The sequence below is a fragment of the Nyctereutes procyonoides genome, unplaced genomic scaffold (assembly GCF_905146905.1).
Source record: "Nyctereutes procyonoides isolate TBG_1078 unplaced genomic scaffold, NYPRO_anot_genome, whole genome shotgun sequence".
Lineage (NCBI taxonomy): Eukaryota > Metazoa > Chordata > Mammalia > Carnivora > Canidae > Nyctereutes > Nyctereutes procyonoides.
The window spans coordinates 42118558-42142567 of NW_026575049.1; the positions used below are offsets into that span (position 1 = coordinate 42118558).

At 40.2% G+C, this 24010-nt stretch overlaps 1 protein-coding gene across 50 annotated transcripts in view; it reads right to left on the reverse strand.

Annotated features, from left to right (window-relative positions):
* Positions 1-24010, reverse strand: part of MAP4K4 (mitogen-activated protein kinase kinase kinase kinase 4) — a 189537-nt gene that overhangs the window by 86132 nt on the left and 79395 nt on the right. For all 50 annotated transcript variants that reach the window (XM_055328835.1, XM_055328797.1, XM_055328846.1 and 47 more), the window contains exon 3: positions 17453-17509. In XM_055328835.1, coding sequence (XP_055184810.1) covers positions 17453-17509 — 57 coding nt within the window. The remainder of the gene's footprint in view (positions 1-17452; positions 17510-24010) is intronic.

Here is a 24010-nt window from a genome sequence, read left to right on the forward strand (position 1 = left end):
TTATATATAATTTATAATAAATTTTAAAACTTGTAATAAGTTTTTAAGTAACTTGTAATAAATATAAACATATGCCATTGTCATTATGCTAAACTTTTCTTAGAGGAAGGGAGGATAAAATTTCATTTTCTTACCACTGAGAAGATAAGCATTACCAGCAAAACTAAAAGGCCCCAAAGACCTTGAACTTCTATGCTAACATGACGAGAACAGTTAAGAAAACATTCACCATCTGTGATGACCTCAACTCTACCTGAAGCAACATCAGCTATAAATTTTGCTGTATTCAAACCACAAGTGGGGCCATAGCCACTGGCTCCATGGATTAAGAGGAAGATGCAGAGTCCTTGCATCTGTCTACATGAAGCCAATAACCCTCTTCATGAGCTGCCAAGCCACAACCCCTACACACACTGCACCCACACCAGACAGCATTCATCTGCTGACCAGCAGGCAGGAGAAATGGGCTTGTACTCTCCATCCTCCTAGTGGGGAAAATAAAAACACACAGAGAAGAACTAGAACAACAGCTGCTAGTACAGCAGTAGGGCTTATCTTGAAAATAACAACTCATTTTGCTGGACTTCACTATGACAATCCATTTTCCATTACAAATATGACCACAGTCCTTTTGGTCTCTGGACTGACTAAAGGATAATGGCAGTTGCCCTACACACACACAAACTATGAACCAGAGTAGCATTACAAAGCACTTATACAAATATAGCAGGACTCAATGTTAGTCAACTTACTCAAATAAGAAGTCCCCTGTTAGTTTAAAGAAGGTGAAGAGAAAAGATAAGAAAAGGCTGCTTGAATTGTGAGCAGTATCACTCCAAATGTACCAAGTCACACAGGGCAACTGGGTCCAGTCACACCATGGCTCTCACAAAGACCCAGAGGCTGCTGCTTTACCTGGCAGTTCCAAATGTTAATCTCTTCTATCTTAACAGCCTTTTTTTCCTTTCCCCTTTTGAACAAAAACATCTGTGTAGTCATTTTCTTCTTCTTTCTAAACAACTCAGGGAAGAGCAAATAACCAGGGAATCTTCTTTAGTCCTAGCTGCAGGGGGGTAAAAAAAATCCTGCAACTTCAGTAAGTGAACAAAGTGAGAGAAGACTAGCTATAGCCAGGCACATTAAGAGTGAAACAGTGACAAAAAAAGTGTCCACTCTTTTCTTCAAAGAACATCTCCTCTCACTCACAAGAGAAATGATAACCAAGGGGGCTCTTGGGAAGGTGATTCACCACCAGGAAATACCACATAATGACACATTCCCACATCCTAACAGTTACTACAGTTACTGCTGCTCTCTTAGTTATGACAGAATGTCACACCAAAGACTTTGTTGTTTTAAACATCCTTGTTCTTTAGAAATAAGAAGAAGTAGAGCCTGAGATATTTCTCACCTGAAGATCTGTGAGGAACCGAGGGAGAGAGGGAGCTGGTCAGAAGTCGGGTGGGGCAAGAACACAGGCTTGCTTGGAATTTTATATTTGGCTTCATCTCCCCATCTTTATTTCACCCCAAACTTCCACCACCTTAAGGGAGGTGGGGAGGACATGCTCCACGTGAAGCAAGGTCAGCAGAAAAGCCAACCAGCCTCACAAACAGGATGAAAATTGGACGGCAGCGTGACATCACTGCTAAGACCCAAGCCAAAGAAGAATCCCCCAAGGGCGTGGTATAAAAAAACTCCAGTGGAGTTCTGAAAAAGTTCCTAAGTAATACTTTATTTCCAGTCATCAAAAGTTAGCAACATTACCCACTCTTTCTCATGATTCTTGTAGTTAAGCAAATAATATTAAATCAGTAAAGAGGTTAAATATTTCATCATGCCCAAACATGAGAAATAAAGAAGTGAAGGGTTCCCTATAACATGCACCTCAGCATCTCTTTATCTAATAAAGGAGAAGTTCCTACACTGGATAAATTTCCTTCTATTTCTACAGCAAGTCAATTCAGTACCTACTGTGTCCAAGATGGTGGTGCTAGGCTGCATGACTAGCTCTACACCCAACTGAAGAGAGATATTCACTTGGAAACTAGTGAGACACAACAGAATACTAGAAGAAATGAAAATAAGGGGCGCCTGCAAGGCTCAGTGGTTGAGCGTCTGTCTGCCTTTGGCTCAGGTTGTGATCCGGGGGTCCTGGGATCAAGTTCTGCATGAGGCTCCCTAGAGGGAGCCTGCTTCTTCTTCCTCTGCCTAGGTCTCTGACTCTCTCTGTGTCTCTTATGAATAAATAAATAAAATCTTTAAAAAATGAAATGATGGGGATCCCTGGGTGGCTCAGTGGTTTAGCGCCTGCCTTCGGCCCAGGGCATGATCCTGGAGTCCTGGGATACAGTCCCATGTCAGGCTCCCTGCATGGGGCCTGCTTCTCCTTCTGCCTGTGTCTCTGCCTCTCTCTGTCTCTCATGAATAAATAAATAAAATCTTAAAAAAAAAAAAAGAAATGAAGATAAACAATTTCTATGTGCAGCAACATGAATGGATCTCACAAACACAATGTTAAGCAAAAGAAGCCAGACATAATAGTACCATATGGTTCCATTTATATCAAATACAAACATAAGCAAAAATAATCTTTCATGTTAGGAGTCAGGATACTGGTTACTCTTGGAGGCGGGGAGGAATTACTGACCGAAACAGGGCACCAGGGGCACTCTTAGGAGGCTAGCAATGTCCTGTTTCTTTATGTCCTGTTTCTTTATTTTTTTTTTAAAGTGCTGAAACATTTTTTTAATTTTTTATTTATTTATGATAGTCACGGGGGGGGGGGGGGCAGAGACATAGGCAGAGGGAGAAGCAGGCTCCATGCACTGGGAGCCCGACGTGGGATTCGATCCCGGGTCTCCAGGATCGCGCCCTGGGCCAAAGGCAGGCGCCAAACCACTGCGCCACCCAGGGATCCCCAAGGTCCTGTTTCTTGATCTAGTTGCTGGTTCTTGAGTAGATGTGTTCACTTTTTGGAAATTTGCTGAACTTCTAATGTATGCCTTTCTCTGTATTCATGTTATACTTCACATACAAAGGCAAGTAGACACAGTTACCCTTGAGAAGTAGGTTCTTTCAAATCTTTCCAAACCTGAAAACACACTGCTACAACACAGGTATATTAAGGAGAAAGAATAAAGGTATCTGAGAATGTCCAGATATAAAAGAAACAAGATAAACTGGCACAAGGTTCTCGGGCCTTGTGAAAACTCTGCTGGACTTCAGAGCCTCCAGACACCGTGACAACCATGAATCACAGATCACAGTAGCAGTCCAGGCCTAGAGGCAGGTTTCTACCTCCTCAGGACTTGCACTCTGTCGGAGTGGATGACCAATTAGCAGCAGTGAGTACTACGAAGAGGAGCCAGCAGATCAATTTCTTTCACCTCACCATGACTTTGAATAGAAGCTGACAATTATAACGATCCGAAAGATCACTGAAAACCTCTAGCACATACTGAATAAATACAATGCCCAAGGTTAAAAGGGACATATTTGAATCTGTAAAAAAAAATTAAAACAAAACAAGCTTTGGGGCAGGATTATAGTTATAATATAATCTAGGCTTTGTTAAACCACATCAGCATGTAGAGTTATAAATCTAGGAGAGTTGCATCTGTGGCACAGCCTAGCTGTTATGGGGACTAGGCAGAGAGGCTGTTCTCGCAGAGTCTGCTCTTTTGCCAAAGGACAGCTTGTTGGGGTAGCTTCCTGCACTGCTTAAGGGCCATGTGTGGATTAGCACTGCACCCACAATACTGCCAATGTGGAAGCTAAAAACTTAGCCAACCAACTAGTTATTTCTCTAATCTTGCTTTAGATCATTCCCACTAAAGTCAACACCCTTTTCTATAGGTAAGTACAGAAGTCAAAATAATTAGAAGATATGGATTCTGTCACTAGAGGTTTCTCATTTTCCTTCTCTCAGAGTATGATGCTGAGGGGAGGAGAGGCAGTGAGGTTTCTCCAAACAAACAAGTAAAGCTTTTATCCTAAAAGCTCTTTCATTGTCATAGTAACTATACGTTCTCACCGTGGATTATCACTGGACATTGACAGAGTAAGAAAACAAGCAATTTCAGTAAGTTTTATTATACGGGCAGTTTAGTTTAGGCTATGAATTTATACTCAGTACCTATAAAAAGAATTTAAACTGGAAAGCAGCTATTGGAATTAACTTTAGAAAATCTGGTCTGGTGGGGTTAAGGAGGTCCTCTTAAAAAAGGGTTACCATTTTAAAAGATAAAGCATTTCAATGGAATAGGCATGGGGTATTTGAAACCTGTTCTTTCCAATCGTACTGCTTCACCATTTTACTACATCTCAAAGGGTATCTCAGGATACATAATTAAAAGACTAATAAAAGTTTAATTTTCAAATAGTTTCATAAACAAAAGCACACATGTTCACACACACACTCATACAAAACTATTAACCAACTACATATAACTTCTTTGGGCTTTGGATTCTTCACATAAAAAAAGAAAAAAGACGAACTCTAGTAGATTTCTAGTATGTGTCACAGGACTGACCATTCATTCAACTATCATTCATGAAATGCCTTCTATATATGCCAGGCACTGAATTTGGTACTTGGGATGATGCATCACTGAAAACAATTAACAAAGATCCCTGTTACCATGGAGCTTATATTCCAGGGTGAGAAGGGATGAAATGGAGCAATGGTAGAGGAAAGTGATATACACTAAGTATAATAGGCCAGTTATACACTGTGTGATGGAATTGGAAAACATACAACAAGGTATGGGCATTAGGGGTTGGTTACAAAGTGCCACTGGGCATGAAGGTGAAGGACTGGGCCATAAGGTCATGAAAGGGGATGGGGGGAACAATAGTAAATGGGAAGTCTTCAGGTAGGAGCTCCCTGGCAGGAGAAAGAATGAGTAGGCCTGTGTAGTTGGAGGAGGGTGAGGGGGGGGGAGTAGGAGAGGAGGTATGAGACAGAACAGGGCAGGAGGCAATCTGATGAGTACTGTCAGCTACTCTAAGAGCCTGGGATTTTTTTTTTAATTTTTATTTATTTATGATAGTCACACACAGAAAGAGAGAGAGGCAGAGACACAGGCAGAGAGAGAAGCAGGCTCCATGCACCGGGAGCCCGATGTGGGATTCTATCCCGGGTCTCCAGGATTGCGCCCTGGGCCAAAGTCAGGCGCCAAACCGCTGCGCCACCCAGGGATCCCCAAGAGCCTGGGATTTTACTGTGAGCTCAGTAAGGAATCAGTGATAGTTTCCGATCAGACTTAGTTTCTAAAGGGTCACTAGGCTGCTATACTGAGAAAAGAGGGGTGGACAGGGTAGTGGTGGTGGGGGGGCAGTAGTAGTAGAGGCTGTAGTGAGAAGGGACAGATCCATATGTGTGATAGTTTCTTACAGACTGTTAAAATTTGTTAGGAGTTTCAAATATATAAAAGTAGAGAAAACAGTATAATAGACTCTCCTGTACCTATAATCCACATTCCACAGTATTAATTTGTGGCTTACTGCCTCCCTCTGGCCACCAAGGGCAAAGATTATTTTGACACAAACTGGGTATTGTTCAAAGGAAGGGAACACTAACAGGATTTCCTAACGAAATGAGATGAGTGTTATATATTAGGCAGAGTAGTCCCTACTCCTAGGCTTTTTTGGTTTTTTGGCCTGAGCAAACAGAAGGTTGGGGATGCCACCAATTGAGAAAGGTCAAGGCTGAAGGAGAAACACATCTATGGAGGAAAGACAAGGAACTCATATGACATACATTGAGTTTGGGCCATTAGACACCCAATTAGAGATGCTGAAAAGGCAAGTGATAAGTGAATGTAAAGTTCAGAAGAGTCTGGTCCCAGGACCTGAGAATACTATCACTAAAAGTCCTGCTTGCAAGGGTCTAAGATGTCAGGAAGGTTTCCACCACTCCCAGAATTGATAAGAGTGGCTCACCATTTCTAGATGGTTTGAACAATGTGGTCTATTGTTGAACCCCTGCTTTCCAGCCAGGAGTCTGAAATTTTTGGTACATATCAGGCAGATGTACTTATGTGACCAGCTCCAAATAAAAAATCTGGGGTACTGAGTCTCTAATGAGCTTTCCTGCCAGACAACAACACTTCACATGTATTTTGACAACTTATTACTGGAGGAATTAGGCATATTCTATACGACTCTAGTGGGACAGGACTCCTAATAGGTTGTGTCTGGTTTCCTTTGCACTTTATCCCATGTGCCTTTTTCCTTTGCTAATTTTGCCTTGTGTCCTTCCATCGTACTGTACAAATCATGGTTGAGGGTACTATATGTTGAATCCTGTGTACTCCCAGTGAATCATCAAACCTGAGGATGGTCTTGAGAACCTCCAACACACAGCTTTTTCAAAAAATTCGCTGGGAATAGAAACAGGAAGGGAGATGTCAAGATGAAAAACAAAATTTTGCACTTATAGCCCAACAATTGGAAAAAAAAAAAAAGCTGGTGGGGAAAGAAGATGAGATTTTTAAAAGAACAGGGCCCATATTTTGAAACTAGCAATTTAGGTTATGCAGATTTTGCTGTGACTTTTTTATTCAACTACTTACTTAGAAAAATGTCTTTGATTCATGTAGCAACAATACTTACAGAAGTGGCCTGGAGAGTGCTCATTAACAATTACAAAGAGCATCCATTCAAAGCAAGTTTTGTTTTACCAAGAGATCAAGAATAGCTCCTTCTAGAGCATAATTAATTTTCTATTCTACCCCAGATCTGAGAATAGTAGGTATTATTAAAAAGACTAGGTGTTCAGTAATGGTTTCAATGAATGAATTAATGCAACTTCATGAACAGCATTAAAACAAAACAAAACACCCCTGCAAATCATGGTTGATATTTGCCATTTCCAGTCCCAAATGAATCAAAACTGCATCTGACCAAAGCAATTAGTACTCTGTCATACTTTTGGTAAGAATGAATGACATTTTTCTCTATTTCTTTTTAATATTTAAAATTATCCCACAAAGTAACAGAAAAAACATATGATTATAGAGTACAATAATACAATAAAAATATACTAGGACATATCTATTAAGAACTGCATCTAATTTATTAAAGGGAATCTATATATATTTTATGTCAATGCCCAAAACACTTCTGTAAATTCTCCTTTAAAACTGCCAGGACAGGGGTGCCTGGGTAGCTCAGTCAGTAAGCAACTCCCTTCAGCTAGGGTCATGATCCCAGAGTTTCAGGATGTGAGTCCTGCATTCGACTCCCTCCCTCCCTGCTCAGTGGAGAGTCTGTTTCTCCTTCTCCCTCTACTACCCACCCCTCCCATGCTCTCTCTCTCGAATAAGGAAGGAAGGAAGGAAGGAAGGAAGGAAGGAAGGAAGGAAGGAAGGAAGGAAGGAAGGAAGGAAGGAGGAAAGCAGGCAAACTGCTAGGACATTCTTTAGAAAACAGCAAAGCTAAGCATTATCCATGGGAAGGGCTCTGTCCTAAGCCTAGAGGGGCTATGAGAATCCTAAGAGTTACCCCTTAACAAAGAGTTTCTAATCTAGTACAAACTCCCTACAGTTTCTAGTCTAGTACAGAATAATAGAACAATAAAAATGTGCGGAAACTGTTCTCTAGGTGGTTGTTAGAACAGCACTAGAAAATTACTCATAGGGCCAGACAAAAGTAATTGCCAAAGAGATACAGTGATGCCTATAACCAGGGGACAAAGAAGCCACCTGATGCAGAAGCCTTCAGGAATGAAAAGGAAGAAGGCCACCTGGGAGAGGCCAAGAGTATCTAAGAAGGAGAGTAACAAAAGTCTAGAAGTAACAAAAGTCTTCAGCAAAAATGAAGAAGGAAACAACAAAAACTCTCATTTACTGTGTAAAAAATTAATATGCTAGACACTTTACATCTATTCTATAATTCTGACAAAAGCCTGGAATTTTTATTCCACTTTACAGATGAGGAAACTGAACCTTCATTAAACATAATTCTAGGCCCTAGTCCAACAAAGGGTGTTACTACTGTCTTGAGTAAAAGCCAGCACAGGACTATTGAATAAAGAGGCTGACTTTCTATAAGGTTCATAAACTATAAATTCATCTTGAAAAATATTTACAGGCCTCAAATTTATAAGAAAATATTTCATAAGAAAAAGTAGAAAAAAGATAAATCATTTTTATTAGTTCAGTGACAATTCTAAAAACAAAACCCAAAAATGTACTGTATCTTTCTAATCACTAATAATTTAAAAGGACTCTTATTTTCTTTCCTTAGAGGGATGAAATTCAAGTGTGAAGAGCAGATCAATTCTTATGGCTAATGTATAACATCTATGATTATTCTTAGTATTCTTATTACAAAGACTGAGAATGCTAACAGGATCACAACTTCAAAGTCCTCTATGGCAACAATATATTACTATAACTTTCCTGGACAATGAAAACAATAATGCACATCTATTACAAGCTTCTCCAAGCATCCACCAAAATTAGATCACCTGTACAATTCATCAAAGATCTGAGTACCGGGACACTTGGGTGCTCAGTCAGTTAAGTGTCTCCCTTCAGCTCAGATCATGATCCCCAAGTCCTGGGCTGGAGCCCCACATCACATTGGGCAACCTGCTCAGCAAGGAGTCTGTTTCTCCCTCTGCCCCTGATCCCATCCATGCTTTCTCTCACTCTTGCTCGACTTCTCAAATAAAATGAAATCTTAAAAAAAAACACAAAAAAAACATACCAGTACCTACAACTTACAAGGTATTGCAACTTATTTGCTGCATTAGAACCTAACTATGGACCACAACTATACAATGCTTCTAATGTGAACTAGGATATATCATGATTGCAATGAATGGAAGACTGGGATGCTATTTTGGCAATAAGCGAAACTTCAAGCAGATCACTTTTCTGAATATCAACTGTTGTTATCCATCAAAAAAATGAAGGCTTTTCAACATGAAAAACAACACGAGGTATATAGCTGACCTAGTTTAAATCATCCTTTGCTTGTAAAAATCAGTTGCATTCTTAAAATGAATTAATCCAAAATAGAAACATATTCTCTCTCTCTCAAAAAAAAAAAAAAAAACACACAACTCTAATCCTTAAAAAAAATTTTACTATCATATCACCAGCATTTAAAACACTTCAACAAGTACCCATTTGTTGAGAAGTTCACATCACTCTTCATATCACTTTGGGAAAAGAAGGATTGATGGATTCAAAGAGGAGTAGGCTTCACAAACAGGAAAGCTTGGAAATGAGTCCTAGCCTTCGCTCTTTCATTCTAAAAAGAGAGGACGATGCTATCTGTCTCCAAAGTCTACTGTGTGTAATTCAAACAAGTGCCTGTATCATACCTTACGTGATAGCTGGCACAAGTCTTCTAAAAAGGGCAGCCCGGGTGGCTCAGCAGTTTAGCGCCACTGTCAGCCCAGGGCCTAATCCTGGGGACCTGGGATCAAGTCCCATGTCAGGTCCCCTGCATGGAGTCTGCTTCTCCCTCTGCCTATGTCTCTGCCTCTCTCTCTCTCTCTCTCTCTCTCTCTCTCTCTCTCTCTCTCTCTCTCTCTCTTTCTGTGTGTGTGTGTGTCTCATGAATAAATAAAATCTTTAAAAAAAAAAAAAAACAAGTTTTCTAAAAAATGTTAGTTCCCTTCATGCATTCTATACTTTTCTCAGGCAATAGATCTTCTTTATCACCTTAGATGAATTCTAAACTCTAGTACATTTTTTTATAAAAAGAAAATATTAGAAATAGCATAATGCTTACCCTGGCTCATTTGTATAAGGTTGTTGTATTTTTACTTTATTCTATACCAGGTTGATATCAATGGAGATATCAATTAGAGTGATATCATCCCCCTCCCAAAGAGCAATGAAAAGTGGGTTTTGGAGGTAGAAGAAAAACTTACCACTCTTACATACAGAGCATAAAGATATCCATACGGCAGAGAAACAGATACAAAGGTATTTTAAAATTTCATAAAGGGTGATTAGGAAAAATATCTTAAAGGCTTCTTAGGGAGGTGATAATGAAAATAAGGCTGAGAAATACTGCTGTACTTTTTGAGGATACAGTGGAATTATTAGTTCTCAAAAATCAGTCATACTTTTTAATTAAAATAAATCAAAATTTAATCAAGAGTCTTTCTTCAATAACTTATATCATTAATAATAATAAAAAAGAGGTATGACTTGTGATCTTTATCTATAGAAAAGCTAAGGAAAACAATCCTAATTAGGAATTACAATCTAAGATCAAGATCATTTAAATTAAATTAGAAGCTATCAAAAGTAAGAAAATGCCAGATAAGGAAATTTGGCATACCCTAAACCTGGCACATCAGTTTCTCTCTCAGTGGCAGAGAAAGACAAGGTAGCTTGTTAAGAAAGGTAAAAAACAAAAAAATAAATAAATAAAATAAAATAAAAATTAAAAAAGAAAGGTAAAAAACAGAAGACAAGGAAAGCAAGTCTATTGGGGGCAGGGGTGGGGGAGGTGGAGGAGGGCGCCCAGCTGATGACAGAGCTGACACCAGAGCTGACACCGTCTCACTTGATACTTGACCAGCCTTTCCCTGACAGCCCCCAGCCATGATATGATGAGTGGGCCAGAGCCAGGGGAAGGCCAGGGAGAAAGTGCCACCAGTTGCCTGAATGGAAGAAGCCAGAACCAAGCTGTTAAGGCCTGCAGCATTTAACTAGACTGAGGAACAACGGGATGGAACAAAAGGATGGAACAACAGGTCACACAGTCCACAGAGATCTCTCCCTCCCTTTCTTTTGTTCTTATTTTCAGTCTAGACAAGAACAGCACATTTGTGATATTGTGCTCCCCTCCAACTGAAAAGAGAGAAAACTGTTAAGCCTGGTTTAAATTGCTTAACTGTTAAGCAAGCCTGGCCTTGCTTTGTCACTGGAGTAAGTCTGTTTTGCTCTCTCTTGTCAGAGCATGAAGTCCATAAGAGCAAGCAATGTGTCCCCCTCCTCTTCCATGGACCTAGCTCAGACGGTGCTCAAACACTGTTCCGTCAGATATGATCTTCACTTGCTTAGCACTGGTGGGCTGCTTCTGGGGCTCCTGCCTCTCCAATTTGATGATAGGCAGAGGCTAGGGTTTTGCTGGCTGTTCCAGGCAAGGCCATGTTTTCACACAGTTTTTATGCTTTAAATCCCTAGGAACACAGTGCAAGGAATATGGAGGGTACGCAATAAAATCTGCCAGCTGGCTTCCTGCACCCCAATGACCATCAGGCCCAGCATCTTCCTTTCCTCCAAGGAATATGCCACAATTACCAACCACAAAATTTTGGTCCTAAGATTAAAAAAGTATACTCTGGGTGATCTGGTAAAAACAAACTTTAGAAAGGAGAAAAATGATCAAGACTCTTCCAGTCTTTAAGGTCCAGATCAAATCAGTTCTACTTAGAACCTAATGTTTCAAACTATTACTACTTTCAAAGGCTCATTAAATTGAGAATCAAAGATCTGGATTCTAATCCCTGTAATCTAACTAGCAATGTATTCCTGAGCATGAGGTGCCAGTGTCTCCAAGCTAGAATTCTTCACCTGTAGATATGAGCAGCCAGCTTCTATCCTAAGGTTCCATTAAAGTATGGGCTTTCAAACTTGAGTGTACAGCAGAATCGCCAAGGAGGGCTTGTTACAACCAGATTGCTGGGTCCTAGCCCCAATCTAGAATTTCTAGTGCAGTAGTCTGGGTGGAAAGTGAGACAGCGCGTTTCTAACAAGTCCCCAGGTATTAGTGCAGGTCCAGAAACTGTAATTTGCTAATCTACTACTTTAACCCCATTTCATGCCAAAATGGCCAAGTGGAGGAAAGACTATGGGACTGGCCAGGAGACTGAAGTGGATGCAACACTCCCAGTCCATGGTGATGTACTGCAGTGAAACAGCACTCCACAGAGCACCATTTCATCTCAGTTTGACATGAAATACCACATACTAAGTTTGCCTCTGTTCTCTCTGCATCACCCCAAGAAATGTTTCGTCCTACCTTGCCCAAACAAATGACAAAAACAAATAAGGGCATTGTAACTATATGGCAATACTTGGGGGTGAGGTGGTCTATCACCCAGATGATCTAGAGTAAGCTTTTATCAAAATGCATACCTTTTTATATGGTTTTGACTTGTGACCAATGTAAATGATTTACACATTTAAAAATTAATCTGGAGAAAAAGCAAGCCCTATAAATGACTCAACAGAAACTGAACTGAGCTGAATAACAAATTTGTGAACCATACAGAGAAAGGAAATATTTCAAGTAACTTCTGAGCATAGCCTTCTGACTACAAATCCTTAAGAAGTATATTCCAAGGACCAAAAACTTCAGAGAAGAAGCATTCAGATACTGGTTTCTAAAGATACTTTCCACTAAAAGGAACTACATACAGCTCTTTAGACAAAGAGATTCCAAATCCTGGCCAGTGAGCTTCAAATACCTACTTATGTCAGAAAATACAGAAGTACTTAGAGCTAAAGGAGTCATGACAAAGGGCATGGATTAACTCCCATAGCCAGATGAGGTACAATTTGATTAAATAAGCAGTAATAGCTTTAATTGATAAACACATTGAATAAATAGAATTGCCAATGTCTATAGCAATATCCAGAAAAAGAAAGACAAAGAAGGGTGGGAGTAGCTAAGGAAACTTCTTTATAGACTGATGCTAAATAATATAGAAGACAGAATCTAAAAGTCATCATTTCACTGTAATAACTAAATCAGGAAAGAATCACCAAATGAATGCCAAAACAATTAGTTAAAAAGCTGTTGATGAACAGAATATTCACACAATGCCCAAGTATTGCCCTGGAGATTATTAACAAAGTTTGAAGCTAGCAGTACATCCCAAGAGGGGAGAGCTCTGGTTAACTCCCTCTCCAATCAAAGATCAAACTTGGGGGATCCCTGGGTGGCGCAGCGGTTTGGCGCCTGACTTTGGCCCAGGGCGCGATCCTGGAGACCCGGGATCGAATCCCACGTCGGGCTCCCAGTGCATGGAACCTGCTTCTCCCTCTGCCTATGTCTCTGCCTCTCTCTATCTCTCTGTGACTATCATAAATAAATAAATAGATAGATAGATAGATAGATAGATAGATAGATAGATAGATAATCGATCAAACTTGGCTTCACTAATAGGGAGACAACTAGAGGGCTGTGACTCCTAAAGTGATACAACAGGAAGGATCTAATACCATGAATGAGGTATTCTTGCCTACACACACACATATATACACGCACACATCATCTAATCGAGAGTCTTAACAAGCCTCCCAACCTAATTTTCAGTTTCCAGGAAATGTAAGAGGGAGGGACCAGTTAAAGCACAACACAAGGGAACAGGCAAATCCAGAATGTGGGATATTTTACAAACTGGCTGGATTCTTCCAAAAGTCAATTTCTTAGAAAAGAAATAAAATGAAATGAAATGAAACGAAACAGGAGGGGCCAGGAGGATACGGAGGAGCTATCAGACAAAAAGTGAGTCAAAAGATAACCAGATGTAATGCACAAACCTTGGCTGCCCTAGGATTTGAAAAATGTCTGTAAAAACATTCTTGGCACATTTGAGGATATCTGAATAGACTGAACATCAAGTGAAATTCTGTAAGCATTAATTAATTCTTTCAGGTGGTGTCATGATTATATGGAAGATTGTATTTTAAGAGAAGCACACTCAAGTATGTACAAGTGAAGAGTCATGGTGGTGCCACAACAATACACATGCAACAAAAATGTTAACAACTTCAGAGTTGTTCATTTAGGCATTGGCCTAGGGGCGGTCTAAGAGCAGAGTGACTCAGAGTGTTCATTTCTTCTACAATTCTGTAATTATGAGCATTTTCATAGTAAAAAGTTCAGGGGAAATTATTAAAATGAAAACATATTCTCAGAGATAAATCTTACTTTAAGAGTTTATGGACCCCAAATTGAGTTCTTGATCTAGCGGATTTATCTTCTTACCTTCCAGAGCATTAATTCAAAGTAACAGAATATCCCAGAAACTATCATTCCCGATGTTAAGATACAAGGACGGAAAGGAAGGAGTTTAACAAGAATCCAACAACCACTTCAATTAAGTTTCCCTGAAAACAACTCAAAAACATACATACACACAAGTGCATGTCCAACTGGGGAAATCTGAACAAGCTCTGTGGACTGTATCAGGCCCAATTATCAGTGGCCTGCACTGTTTTGAAGCCATGTATAACAGTACAGGCTTGTTTGCTATAATCGAACACTGGAGTATGAGTCGAGTCCTTAACTTGTAAGAGCAACTGTTCGCCTTGCTTGATTTTGCATAAGGAACTCAGTTACAAAGATGCTACTACCACAGAAAACTGGGTGCAGGGTACATGAGACTCCCCTCTAAAATCTTCTGCAAATTCATCAAATCTGTGATTATTCCAAAACAAAAACCACATTATAGATCTCATGTTCTGGTTTTCTCCAGTTTGAACATATCCTTAACATGGCTTCTTAAACCCTTCCCACAACCACTCTGATAAATGACAAGCTTTCTTTAAAAAGAGCCTTTCAAAATCCTAAAGATAGTCAATTCTTAAAACTGTGAAAGTCTGAGAAGAAATACAAAAAGATTGCTACGTCAGCTGCAAATTCCCCCTCATTCCAGCCTACTCCCTCCTGCTCTCAGACCACCCCTAGGCCAATGTCTAAAACTTTACAAGCTGGAAGGCCCTTGATGTGAGGGGCAAGGATAGGTTTTCCAGGGTACCAGCTTGTACAACATCCTCTATCCATAATCAACACTCACTGTGAGCCCTGACTGTGCCCCAAGCTATAGCACAGAGGTCACTCTGTATAGAGGTCACTAAATAAAAACAGCACACAAGAAACATTACTGAAAGGCCAATATGGTAAATGGCTGATTTGGTTTGTATTTGTTCCGAAGACTCACCATCTGGTTTTCATTTTACCTGAACACATGGGTTTTGCTTAATTATTTTTAAAGGAGTCCTGAAAATGCATTTGTCCAACATTGCCTGATTCTGCAGGCAAGGAAATACCTTTTGTATACAACTCAACAAAAGTGGAATACAAAAGGCATCCATCACACACATAGATATGTATTTCATAGCTATGCTCACAGAAAGATGATTAAAGAAACCAAGGCACCAATAATAGATATTATAAAGTAGCAGTATTTACTTTTTTAAAAAAAAAAAAGCAGTGACCATATTATTGAGAAAAATGCAATTCTCGGGGCACCTGGGTGGCTCAGCTGGTTAAGCATCTGACTTGATTTGGGACAAGGTCTTGGTCTCAGGGTCGTGGTACTGAGCTCTGTGGTGGCTCTACGTTCAGCAGGGAGTCTGCTTAAGACTCTTTCTCCCTCCACACACCACCGCCTCTCACATGTGCACATGCTTGCAAGCTCTCTCTCTCTCTCTTTTTCTCAATAAATAAAATCATATATGTATATGGAAAGAAAAAAAAGAAATGCAACTCTCAGAACTTCCAACTGCTTTGTAAAATTCCAAAAGCTTACGTTCAAAATGGTGTCTCATCTGCTAGTAAATAAGTCAGGAAGTGTGTTAATAAATGCCAAAGAACAGAGGCTCCAGCTAGACCATTTCCCAATGCAGCACCAGCATCATGCACAGGGGCAGGAATGGAAGCTTGACAGGAAGGTGCCAACCATCATTCCATTCACAGAGGGCACTAAGGAAATAACTTGACTGCTGTATTTAAATTACAGTTAGGTTAGAAATTCTGCTCCTTCACTACTCTTTAAAATAATCTTAAAAATAATATTTAACTGGAAAGCATCCAAGATAGTGTCACTATAAGGCAACAGAACAATCCATTATCATAGTATGTTACAAGATTCCTTAGGCCATTCAACCAAGCAATGGGTCCTTTTTATTTTTTTTTATAAAAAAGATTTTGTTCATTTATTCATGAGAGACACACAGAGAGAGAGAGAGGCAGAGACACAGGCAGAGGGAGAAGCAGGATCCCAGCAGAGACCCAGACACAGGACTTGATCCCAGGACCATGGGACCACAACCCGAGCAAAGGCAGACGCTCAACCACTGAGCTACCCAGGTGCCTGCAATGGGTCCCTTTTCATTATAAAGTCTCTAGTATTCTCTGTGGCAGAAAAATGAGAGCAGCCATCTCATAAAATGTCACATCTTCAAATATTTGTATAAAGTTCTATCAGTTGTCTCATAGTCCACAGGCAACAGTGTTTTCTAATTCGTACTAACAGTGCTCGCTTCGGCAGTACATAGAATTCGTACTAACAAATATGCATATTGGAGATGAGCATGTTTTTGGAGACCAAGGGTAGAACAGGACCATGGAGGAAATCTCTCTAGAATACTCAACTGTACATCTGAGATCAGTTCAGTCATTATCTCCCTAGATCAATCCCAGATTTGGGGAATATTATGGTCTGATTTAAAGATACACAATTAAGGACGCCTGGGTGGCTCAGCTGGTTAAGTGTCCAACTATTCATTTTGGCTCAGGTCATGATCTCTGGGTCATGAGACCGAGCCCCTGCTTGAGATTCCTGCCCTCTCCCTCTGCCCACCACCCTCTTCTCAAAAAAAAAAAAATTTTTTAAACGATATCCCAGATCCCCACGGCTGCTAGCTAACTCTAGAATCTATGATAATGATGGTAAATCTTATTTATAATAAGGCAAGTTAGAAGCAACCATGAGAATGAAAAGCAAAATTTCAGATAAAAATAATTTAAAGTAAGATGGATTTGGTTCACTGCGGTCTATGGTTATCTTCAAAAAGTTAAATATGGACTTGTGCATGTATGTACATGCACAGGAACATATACACTTACTTTTGTGTGAGTTAATTTCTCCTCTTTCCCATCTAAAGCTACAGAGCAAATCCTCATGTGACCGTTTCAAGAACTATTTTTTGCTACTAAATTTTGCCAACAATCTGCTCAGCATTCTAGCAGATGTTTCTGTTTTTAAACCTCTGGGAACTTGGCTGGATCTGTTTTCTTTCCCCATGTTAAAAATAAAAGAAATGGCTCAAATGTGGCCTAATACCCCAGAGAAGTCTTTCCCCACCCCACACCCCCTCGATCTCCCTATCCATGTGACCTCCATGAGCCCTTCTCAAATCTTTACTTTTCCATTAGAGATGTTTCCAATTATGGTCCGTTAAGTTGCCAAGGATGACATCACTCAGTTGTTGTTTTTTTTTTTTTTTTTTTTTTTTTTTAAAGGAAATGCTACTGATTCCTAGTTACTTGGGGGACCATCTGCAACAATTTAAGCCAACTAGTCTGCTGGACCTTATGAACCCACAATGTCACAGGGGGGCAATTTGTTCAAGATCCATCCTACAAACAGAGTAATACTATTACATTGGGGGTTAGAGGGATGGAGGATCTTATTTTTTATATAATGATTTCTTTAAAACTATTTGTGACCCAACCATACCTCAGTGACATCCATAACTTTGATGGCCGCCAGCTGACCTGTTTTAACATGTCGACCCTGAAAAACAGAGAAAAGAAAGATAATTGGCACCACGTTTTTGCAGGATCATTAGAACACAATGGTTGCAGTTTCAATAAATCATCTCTTTTGTACTTTTCCCCAAAAGTGATGATGAAATAGTCTCGTGCTCTCCAGCAAAATATGGGTTATAATATCAATGAACCACACTTAATAAACAAAACAAGTAGTAGAGACAGTAAGTTTTTTTTAGATAAGTAAGGAATTTATTAATAATATTATTAAGTAATTGATAATTCTCTGCTCCCATATTATTTCTATTTTACACGTTCACCATTTCTCTGGATATCTCTGTCTACCTCTATTAATACCAGCATCCCTTTCCAAGTCTGCCATGCCTGGAAGCATTGAATGTTGTTTGTTTTGGTTGTGGATGGACTTCTTGTATTTATTAGGTGCTTTGAATGCCTCAGGTGATTCTGCCTTTGAAGGATGGGCCATAGACCTCCTCCACCCCCACCCAACTCCATCGTCTGTTTTCCACAAAGATAAGAATTCGCTTCTCAGACCAATTCAGCAAAGCATGCAACTTCAACTCTGTCTACCTAGCTTCCTCCCTCTCCTTCCCCGCCCCCAAATTCTTGATGGGCAGATCAGGGAGAGGAGCTGCCACTCCAAACCTTCTGGGATAGAGACAGTAAGTTTTGATAAAGTATCAATTCCTTTCTTTCTTGGGTTCAATTTACATATCATTACCTCTCAACCTAAGCAACTTACATAATATTTTCTTCTATACATCCGGTTGGCCATGTTTTCTTTCTTAACATTCTGCATAAATAAAATGACCCAAAAAAGCCTCTAGATATTTACTGTTAAAAATGAATAGCAGTCACTTTTCCCTGGTGTACTCCCAAGACCCATTACTTGATTTTATGAAAGTTATACCAAGGGTCTTATTTGAAACTTTTCTACAGTCCCAAAGTGAGTTTGAGAATAATTACTCAAAATAAGGCAGTGCACAAAGAGATAGGGATGATGCAGAAGGAGAGAGTCTTCTTACAGCTACAGTATCATTCCTGACCTAGGACCTAAAACTCATTATTTCTATCCCTGAGCATTTCAAACCAATGTGAGGTCATTCTCTCACCCAGATGCACAGGACTAGATTTAATTCCTGTCAGCCCTGACCTTTCCATCCACTCTTTGCAGTGCCCTGATGGCCATTTCTCAGGCGAGTAACACAGAGCTACCCAGATCTCCTGAGCTTGATTTACTTCAGGACTTTGTGGACAATGGTTCTTCTTCAACAAATGTAAAACAGAAAGAATGTTCCCGTATCTCCTAAGAGCCTGCCTCTCTTGTGGTCTCATGATGAACAGTTATGAACTTTAGAACTTGAAACCTGAGGAAATCTCTCCAGTTAGTCTGGAAAGCTTATCTAGGAACTCAAGTTGCATCTAGGACAAAACACCACCATGAAAATGACACTGTATTACAAATACATCTCAACTGTATGTGGTCACGGTGGTATGGAGTCCTGCAATGGCCCAGCAGTTCATGAGCAGGAGTTACACAACTCTACAGGTAACCAGGACAAATAAAATCCACAGGCCAAGAAACTTATCCCAACTCTCACCGACCTGCAGATGCCACCACCTCTCTCTAAACTGAACTACCCTCCTGGTCTTCAAAAGTGGGGCACCATTCCCACAACACACACACACTTGCACTTCAAGCAGTCTTAAGTTCTGCTTCTGAGGGGAGCAGGCTGGTCCCACATCGGTCCACAGCCCAAGGAACTGCCTCCTGCCCTGTCAGCTATTCCCCAGCTACCATTCCACAAGCATGCTTTTCTAGTGTGGCCAGCCTTGGCAGACATAAACTTTCCCCTCAACTGTGCCTTCAGTACTCCATCATCACATCTTCCCCAACATCCTCAGACAACCCTCCCGGACAGTCTGGCACTCCCTCCTGCATTCACAGCTGAGTAACCCACAATCCTGAAAGAAAATGCTGCCCTGCATACAGGTTACCATACAGCACACAAAATGATCTAAGAAGCCACTCGACATCTATAGAAACTCCATCTCAGAGATACACAGAGTGGAATACAATTGTGTGTCAGAAAGTAGTAATTTGTGAATATTATATGGGCTCCCATACTTCTGATTCTATTGCCATTTTTTCCTACCTCTCTGTCCAAGATTCAGTATCTTTTGATAATGCCCATGCCTGAATTACTCATTTAAAATGTCTGCGTAGGGACGCCTGGGTGGCTCAGCGGTTGAGCATTTGCCTTAGCTCAGGGCATGATCCTGGGGTCCCAAGGAGTCCCTCATCGGGCTCCCTGCATGGAGCCTGCTTCTCCCTCTGCCTAGGTCTCTGCCTCTCTCTATGTAGCTCTCAGGAATAAATAAAATAAAATCTTTAAAAAATTTTTTAAAATTCCATGATTATGACTGGTTAACACAACCAGGAAGCCAAACTGTGATTTCCTCAAATCCAAAAGCAAAGAGGAAAACTTCAGACAACAGTATTGAGTAATCTTATAGTACTTTCTATATAAGGAACACAAAGATCATCTATCTCCTGAGCACCCAGGCAGTCCTCAAAACTGGAAACACATACCTGGTTACTCTTCCTGTAGCGAGGTTATTTCCAAATTACTAAAGCAAATTTCTTGCTGACAGAACCAAATGATGAGAGAAAATGTCACAAGAAAATTGCCCCCAGATCTGCTCTTTTTAAGAGGTATATAGCACTACCCTGGGAATGTGTTAGGTGATATGTGGGGGAGGGGAAGGTCTTCTGAGAATCTGATATGATAACATAAGATCCTTATAGATGAAGAAAATCCATGGGCCATGGAAAAAAACCACTCCAGAAGTTTATGTAATATAGCAGTATTTCCCTCTATGCCTGAACTCGAGACCACAGAGTACACAGAGTATTCTCAAGACTTAGTAATTTGACAGCATAAAAGCTTAGAGGTGTGAATTCACTCAGTGTTTGCTTTCACAGAATGTGAGCTTCCCTTACTAGGGGATTAGAGAGAATCAGTACCTAACAACTAATCAATTATTTTTGTGTTAGAGGATGGACCACACAAAGGCATTAGTCTTCATTAATGTATATCAGGTCTTCCAAAAATTACGTCCATTTTAAAGTTAAATTTAAATTAGGAAATTGTCTAAGAATTCTGTCCCTCTCCTTTCTAAGAAACAAGCCAACATACTGAAAGAAATGAAATTTGAGATCCTGGCAGTGTTTGGCTTTCATTTCTCTGACACCACTTCATTACTGTATTTCCTTGGGAAAGCTGCTTAACTTTCACAAGCTTCCTAGGATCACTGTAGGATCCCAATGCCCTTTTTAGAATAAGCAGGCCATAAATAAAGAACCTAAAGTATGTAACACCCTATTCATCATATCTGGCATATAGTGGGCTCTAAGATGAGAGTCCTCCTCTCTCCACTCCCACCAGAGGTCCATGCTAATAACCCTTTCTCCTTAATTCACCTTGTAACTACCGTAACGTAACCCTAGTCTATTTAGGCCCATTTCTCACATTTTTTTTCTTTTTTTCTTTCTTTTTAAAGATTTTATTTATTTATTCATCACACACACACACACACACACACACGCACGCACGCACGCACAGGCAGAGACAGAGGCAGAGGCAGAGGGAGAAGCAGGCTCCATGCAGGGAGCCCAATATGGGACCCGATCCCAGGACCCCAGGATCACGCCCTGAGCCAAAGGCAAATGCTCAACCACTGAGCCACCCAAGCATCCCCATTTCTCATATTTTCAAAAGGCATGGCCAATATGGGGAAAGGCATTGGGGTGCTAAAGTAATGTACTACCCTGATTTTTTTTACCCTGATTATTTTTTAAAAAGAAACCAAAAAACTAAGAGAAAACCTCTAAATTTGAAACAGAAATAATAATCTATCTACTCAGATGGGTCATCTTTGGAAAAAAGAACCAAAATGGTGAGCAAACAGCCCAAGGAGAAAAACTACAGCTGGGACTGAAATGTACCAAACATCTTTACACCTATAATTGTGCATGGAGGTCATATGAAGAGTTGTTTGAAAGGATAAAAATCTGTCTGTGATTTACTCAATTACTACCCCAGAGAGAATATATTAAAGGTTCCTCTTAGGGTTGGTTACAAACTTAAATCCACAAAAGCCAGGTGCCCCCACCCATCAGGAAGGCCCTACCCATGCCCCTTTGGCATCACTTTAGAGGTGTAACAAATGGCCTTCAGTAGTACTTGAAGAGAAAATACACATAATCATAACCAACTGTATTGTGCTAGGGGTCAAAGATTTAAGAAAAGACATTATTTCACTGAAGTCTGAGGCTACACATCTACTATATCATTCCACTCTGACCTTTATACCACCTCTTAAAGGCTGCTTCAGGCAGTCTGCTCCCTATGATGACCAATATGATCACATTCCTTTATCTGAGACTGCATCCAGCATGCTGTCACTTAAATGCCTAGCCTGCACATGGAGAGGTTTGGAACTTAATAGGACCTTTCTTTCTATTGTATCATCCACTTTTAGAACACCTCAGTATATGACTTGGTCAGTATTAAATATACATACCTAACATCCATTATGAACCTGTTTCTCTTGGCCTATTGTCTGCATTTCTTGGACATGGTGTCCCATCCAGCGTTATAAAATGCCAGAAGGAAGAGACTAAAGGCCCCTGGTTTTATTTATAAGGCACCAGGTGAACATTAATGCACTTTTTTTTTTAATTTTTTATTTATTTATGATAGTCAGAGAGAGAGAGAGAGAGAGAGAGGCAGAGACATAGGCAGAGGGAGAAGCAGGCTCCATGCACCGGGAGCCCGACATGGGATTCGATCCTGGGTCTCCAGGATCGCGCCCTGGGCCAAAGACAGGCGCCAAACCGCTGCGCCACCCAGGGATCCCAACATTAATGCACTTAACAAGGCATCCAATGAGGAAACGCCCCCCCAAATACTATTCACAGCTATTTTCTTAGTAGTGCCTGAAAAATCTTATAAAGGCCAGCAAAACAGGCCATTATCCTATTCTATATATGAAGAACTCTAAAGTGAGTGTTATCTGCCCATGGTACTATGGTAGTGGGATTCTCTTTCCATAATGATTATATAAAATGCAAGGGATTCACTCCTACCATATCTACCAGCTGGTCAAGTTCCTGCTATTGAGGGTCTTTTTGTTTTTAAAGAAACAGCTTAAATATTTCCCCTCAGTGTCTTCAAAGGGTTACCATGATTTGAAATTAAAATTGTTACTGCAATAAATATTATTTCACACAAAGTCAAATTGGCTCACACTAGCCAGAATTGTCCCCTTTAGTAGAGCAACCTTTGTGGCATCTGATTCATTTTTGGTCTTTAAAGGGGGAAAAGGAATGTTTCTTTTTTTAAAAGGAAAACTCAAACTTTCTTGGGAGATGTTCAAGCTAAGGAAAATGCCCTAATTTCTAACTCACCTTCATGTTTCTAACAGAGTCAAAATTGCCACCTTGCATCTGCAAATATGCATTACATTTGTGATATATGTTCCAAGGAAAAAAAAACACAACACACATACACTTCATGGTTTTAAAATGCAGGGCATGGTGGCAGCCTGTCCTCTAATGAAGCCTGTCCTAACCCACAAAGAGAAGCTAAGTGGTAGAAGGAACAGCATTCTAGGGAACCTTTTAAATCCCAAGAGGAAAAAGATGTAATAATATCACCAACTGACCAACTGCTAGAAACTAACTCGTGTTACCTAGACCTCAGGTAACTCCATTAGAATACAATCTGATGAACATGTATGCTCACTGAAAGGCAAAATCTGATGGTCTCATTTACAAGAAGAAACTCAAGGGGGTGAAAATGATTTGAAGAAATGAAAGACCAAATTCTTAACTCAGGACTCATCTCCTTGGGGATGGTCATGCTGCTGTTCAACATCAATCATCCTTTGTCATTGTATGGCATCACCATCTCATATCTTAACAAGGGTATGCACTACAACTTAGCAGCTCCATTTCTGCACACAGAACTTCCTACTTAATTCTGACCTTTCTTTACAGAATCATAAAGGTTTTGCACTCACTCAGCCTTCGAGAGTAGATATATTATTGGAGAAGAAAATTCTATTAAATTTATGACACTCTTCAGGGTAAGTAAACACAATTCAGGAACAACAAATATTTTCTTCTCTCAACAACCCAGAGGGGTGCACACTTTTTAGCCTGAACTCCAGCAAGCATGACCCTTGTGACACCTGGAAAGCATGCCAGTACTAAAGACAGGACTGTAAGAACAGGATACAAGGCACCAGGATGTCCCCACTCTTGGAGCATGTAGTGAACAAAGCACTTTCTATGCACTTTCATTTACTCCTGATACAACCCAACATATGTACCAATGTCCTCATTTCACAGACAGAGAAACTAAAGCTTTGAGAGGGTTAAGTGGTTAAGTTAATCAGCTCAAGATTCACACCCAGACTTGTTCCCTATACAAAGCTG